At 38.2% G+C, this 11,445-nt stretch overlaps 2 protein-coding genes across 4 annotated transcripts; both read right to left on the bottom strand.

Annotated features, from left to right (window-relative positions):
* Positions 1-467: 467 nt before the first annotated feature.
* Positions 468-4,089, bottom strand: LOC112190370 (transcription factor BIM2). The gene is made up of 8 exons (XM_024329807.2): positions 3,929-4,089; positions 3,763-3,838; positions 3,581-3,665; positions 2,669-2,738; positions 2,487-2,582; positions 1,583-1,992; positions 993-1,122; positions 468-847 (listed from the first exon to the last, which is right to left on the bottom strand). The coding sequence occupies exons 2-8, from the start codon at positions 3,824-3,826 to the stop codon at positions 737-739; spliced, it is 966 nt and encodes a 321-aa protein (XP_024185575.1). The 5' UTR covers positions 3,827-3,838; positions 3,929-4,089; the 3' UTR covers positions 468-736.
* A 1,082-nt stretch (positions 4,090-5,171) lies between these two features.
* LOC112190788 lies at positions 5,172-8,336 on the bottom strand. 3 transcript variants are annotated; one of them, XR_002932590.2, is made up of 3 exons: positions 7,850-8,336; positions 5,690-7,211; positions 5,172-5,331 (listed from the first exon to the last, which is right to left on the bottom strand). XR_002932590.2 is itself a non-coding variant. In XM_040515647.1 (2 exons), the coding sequence occupies exons 1-2, from the start codon at positions 7,892-7,894 to the stop codon at positions 5,943-5,945; spliced, it is 1,314 nt and encodes a 437-aa protein (XP_040371581.1). In that variant the 5' UTR covers positions 7,895-8,336; the 3' UTR covers positions 5,582-5,942. The 3 variants fall into 3 exon arrangements, 2 of the variants coding, with proteins under 2 accessions (XP_040371581.1, XP_040371582.1); XM_040515647.1 differs by lacking the exon at positions 5,172-5,331 and having other exon boundaries at positions 5,582-7,211; XM_040515648.1 differs by lacking the exon at positions 5,172-5,331 and having other exon boundaries at positions 5,582-7,211; positions 8,089-8,336.
* Between the last annotated feature and the right edge of the window lie 3,109 nt (positions 8,337-11,445).

The raw sequence follows: 11,445 nt of genomic DNA, 5'->3' as shown, positions 1-11,445 counted from the left end.
AATAGCCACACCCTTACTAAAATCATATCATTCTTGGATGGAAATGTATTTTCTAGATCTTATTGTATGAGAAATACGAAAATTATATTATGGACTAAGGTACAGGTGGGCCACAGTCAGATTAGTAGCGTGCGTGTTGCTCATGCGTCAGAAATATTGCAGGTGGACCAAGGTCCACAGAAGACTCTTTGTGAGAAATATCAAGCTTACTGAAAACCAAATATTTTTAACAGAACTAATTCTCATTTGATCAAAGTGCTTTAATCTATGTCAGACATTTACCAATGTTAAACTGAGCTCTACAAATTGACACGTCAGTTAAAAAACTGTGTTAGAGTGTATCCCACCTCCCGAAATTAGAGTAAAATGTGAAAATAATTTACTAGTAGGTTGAAGTATTGGAACTCTTTGTGCAACAAGATACAATGTGAAGAGCAATTGAGTTGAATGGTATGGAGTGGAATTTGCTCTACAGTAAGAGTACATATATATATGTATAGAAACCAAAATCCAAATGATGGTAACAAAGTCATTGTTAAATCAAAAAACAGAAAGTACAAACAAATGAATATCTGAGGCATCTATCTAGGAAAAACCCATGCACAAGGAGCACAAACATGTACAATTGACCCGGACCTAGTTGTCTGTGCGTCATGACCTTACAAAAATGACCCGCCCAAGAGCTCCCACCCTCCAAAAAGCAAAGAACACTAGGAAAAACTGGAGACCAGGTACGCTAGCTTTCTCCTGTTCTGAACCGCTTATGAGCTTGTTCAAAGTTCTCGTTATAGCTGCTTACCTGAGAATGCGTCATCATTTGATTGTTCAAGCATTGTCTGAGATGAGCCTGGGCAGACAAAAAGCAATGGAACAGAATTGAAAAATCAGGACTTTAGAGACATGCAGTCCAACAATATTCTAAAAAGCGTAGCAGATTCAGCAGTCACACTGAAAATTGTCTCAAGTAGAGTGGTTAAAGATTCTAACAGAACCTGTGAACTAGATGCCATTGATTTCAGGCCACCGTCTGCTCGATTTCCAACATCAAGTTCAACATTGATGCTGGCCTGGGACAAATCCACACCAGAGGATTGCAGTGACAGGGTCAGATTATTCAATACCCTGATCAACAAAAACCCAACTCTGTAAAGAGCACATATGCTAATTGAATTATTTAATGACACGAATCTATAAAGTAACATGTGGTACCATTACATTCCTAAAGTCTAGGAAAATTCTTCATTATTAGCACAGTACTGGATAGCCTAGGTTTTAACTTTTAAATTAGTCTGTATGTATGGAATTTTCAGTCCTACCCATAAGCATATAACTTCTCCATATGAAAACCATCTACAGAATTTTTGGGACTTATGCTTATTCCTAGTCTCAAAAGTTTGCACACTTACCATAGAAAATCACTTAGGGAAACTTACTAATGACACTAGCACATAATCAGTATAGTAGGTCTATCAGCATGCATGTAATTGTTATGGCCATTTCATCAAACATGGTAGCAAACAAGCTTAAGAGTAAATATGGGCAGCCATTATGATTATGATGAAGTTATCAAGAAAAAACTCACCCTTGAGAGTAGGCACTTGAGATGCTAACTGATTTATTTTCATCCTGCCTATTAATTTTACTGTCTGTAACAGTTGTTGATGTAATACCCGGCCACAATTGGTATTGGGATTGAGAAGCCATGTTCTCAACATCAGTATTAGATTCTTGCAATGGTTGCGTGGGAGCTCTAATGCTCTCAATAGGGTCAAAGATGTTTTGCTGGTTCATATTAGGAACGGATGGAGTAGCTAGTCCACGAATGTGATCTAGTGCTTTGTATACAGCAGCAGAGTCCAAGTCAGATTCCACTGAGTTTTGTGCATTGGTGAGCATAGCAGGGGAGGCAACAACATTATTCTCCAGACCAGAACCATTGTTCATGACTTGAGAGTGATCTGCAAAATTTTCTCCAGGCCTATGACGACTTTTCTGTGGAAAGCAAATTGGAGGTCAGCAAGTTTTCACGGGACAAACTATAGACTATGTAACAGTTGCAAGTCTTTAGATCAGCCAGAGAACATTTTGTGCTGTTGTTCTAGTTTCTGTTTATCTAGGCATGAGAGGGCATAATGCCTCTATTTACACACCTAAAACATAAAGAGCACATACTAGTTCTTAAAATCAGAAATAACCTCTTAAAATCCTTAAAAAGTTGTTTTTTTCCGTTACAGACGTTCAGTAGAGTTACAGAGCATAAACACAAGTCATTCCTTCAATCCTTCTAATGCCACATGTTGATCATAAGCATATCCAAACATCGATAAATTCACTAAACAGACTCGTGTCTTGTATTTCCAGGGTACTTACACATTGAGGTGTAAAGTGACAACTTTAAAACTGACATGCAATGGAAAAGTGATGAAGATTCCAACACAATAGCACGAGTACAAAGACAACACACACATCATGCATTAGAATTTTACCCAGGGGATCAACTTCGTTGGCTCTGGATTCCATCCTTGGTATGAACCCTCATACAAATTTATCTTCTCATGTAAAAACTGTATATACTCTATAACCTGCATATAAACACCATCATATTTCAAAATTATCACAAGGATAAAATATTGTCACCACATAAGGAGAGACTACCGGAAATTTTTACCTCTAACAAGAAAGAAGCCTTATCTCTTTTCTGATCATTTTCGGGTATGATCTCTCTCAACTTTTGAAATCTGCCTCAGAAAGATGTATTGCTGAGGTGAGTGAAGAGTTTATGTCCATGCTACTAAAAAGAAAGATCCGCATAGCATAAAAGAGCAGCAAAGGATGATACAACAATAATAAAAGACAACCATCACTACCACCAAGACTTCATGTGGAAATAAATGGAGCTGAAGAATCAAAGACTACATTCTAAAGTCAACAGACAATGCCATTCCAATAAACTTGGTAGTAAATTGCTTACTTGCACAACAAATTGGCGTACACAAGATAACCAGATAGGCTGGAAATTGTTATCAAACAAGGTAGAACATTTGAAAAAATTTGGAAATCATGGAATTTGACACCAAGTTCCAATTAAAAAGTAAAGAACCAATCAACTCACCCCAAAAACACACTACAACATAGCAGTCTTACATACCACCCTAAATCTTTCATCCTACATCTTCGCTACAACAGAAATTTCACAAAACCTTCAACCAGTGACTCAATGGCATACAAATCTATTAACTATTCAGGACCATGTCCGTTTGCCTCTTCCACAACATATGCAGAAATAAGCTTCTTGCAAAAAGATACAGACCAGTAAAACAACATCGCATTTGAGTCCAGAAACTACAACAATTCAGGTAACACTGTGAAAATGCTTGCAAGGTGTCATTTCTTCAAAAACACAAAAAGTACACACATATGACAGTGACTACACAGAGACCCTTCACATATACAATCTTGGATATTAAACCCAACACAATACCCTGCTTCACCTACATATTCTAAATCCAAAATCCAAAATCAAATACAAACCAGAACTGAAAAAGAAAATGTAAACAGTAATCACTGAGCTTAAGCTTGCCTCTCATTAATCTTGCTCCTCCTTCTCTGCTCTGTTTCGGAATGTTTCGACCGGTTCTTCTCCCTACCTTGCCCTTCTGCTTTCCCTGCCAATTTCCCCTTCCCAATTCATTATCTAATTCCTTCACTAAATCCCCACATAAAAATTCCTCAAACCTCAAAAAAAAAAAAAAAAAAAAAAACCTGCTTGATTTTCTTCATCATCGTCTTCAAACTCATCATGGTTGCCCTTGGAAGCCTTCGCCATGTCCGATACACACTGCAAAATGACACAAACACAATCAATTTCTGCCAAGAAAACAAGAAAAAGAAGCCAAATTTAGAGAGGAAGAGGGAAAAAAGAGAGTACCTTTGAGGTCGGAGGAGAGATGGGAAATGCGGAGGGGGTCCGAACCCGAATTGGGTCCGACTGGGAATTACAGAAAGGTCTAGTCTTTGGTGGAGCTCTTTGGATTTTTGAGACTAGGGGAAAATAATAGTGTAACTGTAACAGTAGGAAAGAATGGGAGCCCTAATATGGGAGGTAATTAATTAATACTTAATTGCCATTTATTATTCTGCTTTTTTGGTGCTAATTGGAGATTAATTAATTAATTAATTCTCCTCCCTCTTTTTCTGGTGGTGGTGGCCGCTACTAATTTGACCCCCCACCGCGCCTAATTGGCCTGATTATCTTTGTTCTTTGTTGGGGGCACGCGTGGCACGTGACCCGCAAACGGTTTCTGTTGGAGAGACGTGTCTATTGGGTGACTGACACGTGTCGCGACCAGATTCGGAGTTTTGGTAGCAAATCCACACCCAAGGAGAAGAAAGAAACCGGCAAACTATGTAATCACTGTGGCTCCTCCATGAAGTCTTGTTCCGGTCATTATTATGTGTCAACGGATGAGTATGTAATCGTCTTCTTTGCATGAATTATGATCAATGAAATTTTTATTAGTTCAAAAAAAAAAATTAGTGAACGGAAAAAAATATTTGACAAGGAAATTTGAATTTATTATTTCACATTTTACATGATGAGTGAGAACTACCACTTGCTAATAAAACCTCTTGAGGATGTCAAAACTCATTAACCGATCGAAGTTCCTCCTTTAGTAACGATATCGTTGGCAAAAGTTGATCTCATAGCTTATGCCTCTACACAAACTACAATTATGCAGATGATTCACAAGTACAGCAACTAAATTCGCAAACTCTGTTTACAGAGTCAGACATCCATACTATATATAATGCTACACATATAAGTGGAAAAAACAGATAACTAATCCATTCCTATTTTATGAGCAGATGAGAAGTGCTTAGTTGCAGCTACAATGGCAGCCTCTGGCCCTTGTTGTATTTCAGCTTTCAATTTTTCCTCTTCATGGCTTCGTAAACATGCAGGGACTCCCCAAGGCAATAACTTGAACAAGAACAAGATTGCCTCACTCACTTTGATCTTGCTTCGTTCGGTACTCATTTTTATCAAACCCAGAAACTTCGAGAGAGAAGCTGAGATATCGAATTGCTTAGTTTGTTGTTGAATATGTTATATCTATCTTTTGCTTTATATACAGCTCTTATTTCTTGGTGTTCAAGTTTGTATTGGAAACCAAGGATTTCAGCACACGTTATTTGGCCTTTCTAGTACGACCATGTAGCTTTGTTGACTAGTCTGCTTCCCCCCTTGTTTCTCAAGCTAAGTTCTTCTGCTGCACTTACTAGGAAACCAAGCTTTTCTTGAGCGGCAAACAAGTAAAACAACTACGTACACTAAAATCCACAATGCCCCAATCAGATTATAAGAATAACTTTTGGCCAAACTGTGGAATTCATGTTAGATTATGGAGCTACAAAACAGAGATTCTAGATTTCCTATTTTCAAGTTTTCCAATGGAATTGCATCCCCACAATTCTTAATAATGATGCAAGTAAAGACAATTAAGAAAGCAACCCATCACATTGATAATTAGCATACAGTACTCAATTCGAACAAAGTAAATGTACCAGTAGCTAGCTAGAAACAGAATGTACCGATTTCAAATTTCAAACAAAACAAATCAAACTGTGCCGACTGCCAACATAGTATCAACCTGACTAGTAACGGTACCAAAACCCAAAAGCTAACTACCTTTCTGTGTCATCAGCTTTCTCACAGCAGCGAGCAGATTCAACATCCTCCTCATGGAACTACACAACTCTCACCCCATTGCCTTCCATCCAACATCCTTTTTGACCCATATTCCACACTACAACGTCAAGTTCCATACAGAGATCAGAGATTTATTCCCGCAGGTTGGCCGTGTGGCGGTAGTCTAGGAACTGGTGTTGCCCACCAAGGGAGCACAATTGGAAATTCCCATAGGGAATGTTTTCAACAAGCTTTAACCAATCTCTTGTTCGAATGTTGTACCTGACAATGTCTTTGCCAATGTATATATATAAATATCCTCGTTATTGGGGTCTAAAAATTGTAAATCAACAATATCATAACCCGGAACCATTTTTATGTCCAGTGAATAATCCTTCATCATGCCTTCCAAACATAATTTGCCAGCTCCTCCATGCATTTCTTCTTCTTTCAACTCCCGAACAAAAAGAGCAGAGGTATGATCATGATAGTCGCACATGTGCAGACACCCTCTGTATTCACCAAGATACCGAAGTAGAAAAGAGTTTGGATCATCAAATCGAATGAAACGACATTTATAGTGATCAATGATATCATCATCATTAGTACTATTACGGCTAGTACTAGATAAACTAAGAGCACTGTTACTATTGTTGATCATGAATGGATCCAACCCCATAAGAAAATTTTGATCACCAGGTTCATCACCCACAAAATACGGCATGCCATTGTAACTGAAGCTCCTCTCTAGAGGGACGGTGTCTGAAACAAAGCCTGATGGAATTGATATAGTTGATGTTTTCCATTCACCGGTATCAGAGGAGAAGATTTGCACTTTGAGTTTGCAGACAGATCTCTTACGAAGAATTAATCTCACTATCGTGCACATATACTCAGCATTGACCTGAATGAAACTTCCTCCCTGATCATCTTTCGTACAGTTATAGTAGGGAAGATCACACATGAATCCCACTGGTGTATACCGGTAAACTCGAGGAGGGGGAGGAACAGGAACCCACTGAACTGTGCACGGATTGCAGATGTAGTAATCACGTTGATAATAGCCCCAGGTTGTACAGCACAAAACCAAGTCATTATACGTAGCTACCACTACCGGCTCTTGTTCCAAATGGTGAGAACTCATGAGTCTTTCAAACAACAGAGCTAGCGGCTTGGCGGACGATGACATTCTAGTAAGGAACTCCTCCCCTTTGTTGGTTATCAGAGTACGAATTATTGGTGTTTGCTCACGATCACTCTGGAGACATAGAAAGCGGCCAAGAAAATAAGGACCGGACATGACATTGCACCAACGTTTGAACACGCACTTGCATTTTGAAACAAACTTATAGCATGGAAGCCGACAAAGAATTTCAACCAACACAACATCCGGGAGATCATCAATTTCAATATTCATCAACTCAGAGGCCGGTACTGCTCCCAAGGTCGACTGGGATTTTCTAGAGTAAATTCTTTTGGTACTATCACCACCTCTCATGGCAGCTGGAACCAAATAATCAAACTGCAGAACATATAAACAAGTTGTAACATCTAGCATTATATCTATACACATTCAGATGTTCTATCACAAAACTTTGAATTGGCAAAAGTACCGGCCTGTTGTTCAATCACATTTCTTATTAACAGATAAGTAATACTAATCAAAACAGGGCAAAATATAAAGGTCTAAAATTCCTAAATACATGAATATGAAGATCAGTCCTACAGATTAAACAAGTCTTGTACAGAATAAATTTTAACGAAAATGAAATGAAATTAGAAAATGAGATGCATACACACGAAAGATCAAAACTTGAAGAGTATTTCTTCTCAGCGAAACAGAATTCAAAGGATTGTGACAATTGGGTAGACATGCAGTGTGGGGGTGTAAAATTTTGGGCCCCCACCCATTTAGCCAAATCAGTTAAAGCCCAAAGTGACTAGTAACTTGCTAAAGTGAAAGATTGCAAAAGATAATGAGATAGTGGAGAACGGGAAAACGCCACTACGCCCACCACAACATGGAGTAAGGGCCAAGAACCATGGAGTGAAGATCAAGGGAGAGATGACTATAAATCCTCAAGCTGATAGGAGGAGTTGGGAGAGGGTAACAAGTATCAATCCAATTTCATTTTTTATTCTTCTCGAATTGAAATTTACTTGGGAGTCGGAGTGTTTTTCTGTTTTGCAGGTCCCTTCTCCCATAATCGATTGCAAGATGGATGCGTCTAGGGCTTCTTGAAGATGGAAGGACCGAAGGAGGGAGATTTTTGTTGGGTAATCTTCCTCCCGAATTTTTGTGCTCCAACATGCAGCAAATTGAAATTGAATTATAACAAGGAAAGTTGAGAGATTTGAACAAATAATTGATACTCTGAAAGAAGGGAAAAGTTGGGCACCTTTGTGGGTATCTAGGGGTTGTAGTTGCAGAAGGAGATTGGGGAGTTTTCTTGTGGAAATCGGACTGGTTGAAGAGTTCGGAGATCGACCGGATCAAGTGAACGCCGATTTGAACTGCAGTGAGAGTGTGTATTTCAGTTTCAATTGGGGAAGAGCATGGGGTTCATATGCAGGTACGTTTTGATTGAGCACGTGATTGAGAATTGATTTCTTTTTGTTTTGAGTAAATCCCAAAATGTTACGTGTATTAAAACGATTAAAATAAGGGATAATGACCATTTACACAATTTTGGGGTTAATTAACCCCACTTACCCAAACACTCTAAGAGATTGCCCACTTACACAATATTATATATCTTATATAATTAAGTCAATTCTTCAGGAAATGGTTAAATTTTTAAACTACCATATATGCCATCACATAATATAAATATTAATAAATAAATTATTTCTATATGAGGATAAGATAGTCAATACACTATCTCATATTTGAAAAATTTGCAATACCTCCCATGATAAAAAGAGAAGCTTCCCTAAAATAGGGAGAGAAATTGCTGTAACTTTAAAAAAATAAAAGCCAATTGACATGTGCGGAGCACATGTTAAGGGACTAGTATATTTTAACCTAATACCCAATTGTTTTAGGGAAACGATATTTGAGAGAGAATTGTTATGTATTCTCATTGATAATAGGAGCTTCTTTATATAGAAGATTACAACGCATACAATCTCAATCGTACAAGGAAAGGTAATCATACAATTAATGGATATCTCTAAGATATTCTTTGAGATTATCTCTAATTAAAACCCTATTACCACTAGATCAAGTTACCTAAAGTTTGGGTCAGACACATTCTGAATTTACTTGAACACTGCCCCTTGTGTCGCCCAAACATGGTGCTCCTCTTGTTGATTCATTAAAAACCTTGCTGAGTAACAAAAACCCTGTGGGACAAAAATAACCTCGGTCGAAGGGGAAAAAGAGCACAACACACCCTTCACGTTTAGAAACCATATATGTAGACATCTCCCCCTGATGTCTGCATCTTCCCCTGATGAAAATGGTCATAGGAGTTCGGATAACTTCCGCAAATGATGCTACCAACATATTTCTCGAAAGTGGAATCTAGGCAATGACTTACAGAGCAAGTCTGCCACACTGTCCTCAGATCAAACCTAGTTCACTTTGATCTTGAGGAGAGTCTGTTGTTGCTAATTATCCTTGGTGTTGTCGCTTTTGATGTAGCCTTGCTTCATTTGTTCAAAACAAGCAGCATTATCTTTAATGCTTGTAGGCTCATCTATGGTAGACTTCAAACCACAATTGTTCGAACATGAGTAATTATGGCTCCAATCCATATATATTCACGAACCACTTTGTGAAGAGTAATAAACTCTGCATTGTTCGAAGATATAGCGATTAAAGTCTATTATGTAGACCTCCAAGATATCACAGTCTTTTACCCAATGGGAATTATCAAGTCTACAAACTGTCAGCCGATTTGTTTCTTTCTCTTTCTCCTCCTTTTGGGTTTGATTCCTCTCTGTTCTTCTTTCTGTGTTTGTTTTCTAAGTTCGCAAGAATTGTAAATTGGAAGAGGAATGAGTATTGATGCAAATCGTGCTCGGGCAATTCCATTTGTATAATCCATTTGTACTCCGATCAATTCCCACATATTGAGCCTCCGTCTGTGTTGAGATAGTGTCCGGGCAGTTCTCCTCTAATCTGGAGATCGTGTGCGACTGCTTTTTTTTTTTTCTAATTTCTTCTTTCTGCCGCAGAATCCTCTTGCCTTACTTTTTGTTTGCCTTTTATTATCAAGATTACCATCATATCCTTCCCATCATATCCTTCGTACAATATTTATATATTTTTGTGGAGTTTTAATAAACCATGGGCATTATAGGTACTTCAAAAATTTAACCATTCTGTCTGAGAATTGGCTTAATTAATAACTGAATTTTTTCTCCATTGCACCAATTTATATATATACTTTCATTTGTTTTTTGTGTCACTACTATAGGTAATGCAGATACAAACATACAGTACATTGTTGGTCAGGTACTCCTCTTCCCTACCTTCTGTTTTGTTAACCAGAAAGAGGTGTGAATTTATGTTTCTGAGGAGAATATTTCACAAAATTTTATTTTGTTTTTGTTTCTTTCTATCCAAAAACTTTTTCCAAGTATATAGAATTTGTTGGTGACACTTGATACTCTCTGTAGGGATAAAGCATGCCGCCATGCCCATATCACTCATACATCTCTAGTATCGAAAGATATCTTTTATACTAATCCAATGGCGTCGTTTGGCGCAAAGGTATACCTTAGCTAACAAGTTCACAACATATGAGATATCCGGTCTTGTGCATTGAGCTAAGTACAATAATGCGCCTATTGTACTCAAGTAAGACACTTCTGTCTCTAACACATCTTCGTCATCATCATTTGGACGAAGAAGATCATTTTCAGGATCAAGACTACGGACGATCATGGAGGTGCTTGAAGGCTTAACCTTGTCAAAATGCCTAAGTATCTATCAACACGATGCTCAAGTTCCAAACTGAGACATAATCATGTTCTCCCAAAATCGTTCATCTCAAAAGTGGATTTCAAGTGTTCAGCGGTTTTCCTTAACTCTTTAAGGGTTTCCAATGAAGATCATGTCCAACATGAGCCGCGCTAGAATCCGAAACTTATTATGGAAACGCGCAGGCATATCCCTTCCCAATCAAGTAGTCACTTTAGTGAGCGTTTCAACCTTTTTGTAAAACGCGCTCCGTGGTCTAGAGCCACTTGACTTGGGTAAATGAAGTTCACCATGAACCTTGATGTACATTCCGTATCTAGATCCCCATAGAGATACATAGTGACCACATTTGTAAGCTGCATGTTCAGTTATTCAGAAACTACCAAACTGACAGGGTAGTGGAGTGCAATGACATCCATTACGAGAGAATATGTCTTATCGTAGTCAATTCTAGGGCGTTTTGTGAGAAGTCTTTAGCCATAAGGCGAGATTGCCATCTCTTTTTCTCATCACCCTTTCTAACGAAGACCCATTAATCAATAGGTTTTTTGTTAGGAGGTGTTGGCATCACTGGCTCGAAAACCTTCCTCATCGTTAAAGAATCCAACTTAACATGGATCGCATCGTTCCATTTAGGCCAAATTTCTCTACGTTGGCATTCATTTATCAATGGAGTGTGGTTCGATGTTATCAGACTCAACAAACTCATGCGCAACTATATCATCAATTATGATGGAGTTTCTATCCCACATCTCAAGTACACTAGTGTAATTTTTAAAGAGCTCTATATTCTCAGGAATAGGTTCTAACGTTGAGGCATCCCCCA

Source organism: Rosa chinensis, chromosome 2, assembly GCF_002994745.2.
Source record: "Rosa chinensis cultivar Old Blush chromosome 2, RchiOBHm-V2, whole genome shotgun sequence".
Taxonomy (NCBI): Eukaryota; Viridiplantae; Streptophyta; class Magnoliopsida; order Rosales; family Rosaceae; genus Rosa; species Rosa chinensis.
The sequence above is the reverse complement of the archived record's forward strand: the minus strand, read 5'-3'. Positions and strand labels throughout refer to the sequence as shown.

Coding starts and splice junctions, on each gene's coding strand:
- LOC112190370 (XM_024329807.2), bottom strand. CDS start 3,826: ATGGCGAAGGCTTCCAAGGGCAACCATGATGAGTTTGAAGACGATGAT. Junction 2,739..3,580: donor AGGAGCAAGATTAATGAGAG/GCAAGCTTAAGC, acceptor TTTCTGAGGCAG/ATTTCAAAAGTTGAGAGAGA. Junction 2,583..2,668: donor AGGCTTCTTTCTTGTTAGAG/GTAAAAATTTCC, acceptor GTTTATATGCAG/GTTATAGAGTATATACAGTT.
- LOC112190788 (XM_040515647.1), bottom strand. CDS start 7,894: ATGGGAGAAGGGACCTGCAAAACAGAAAAACACTCCGACTCCCAA. Junction 7,212..7,849: donor AAAAACACTCCGACTCCCAA/GTAAATTTCAAT, acceptor TATGTTCTGCAG/TTTGATTATTTGGTTCCAGC.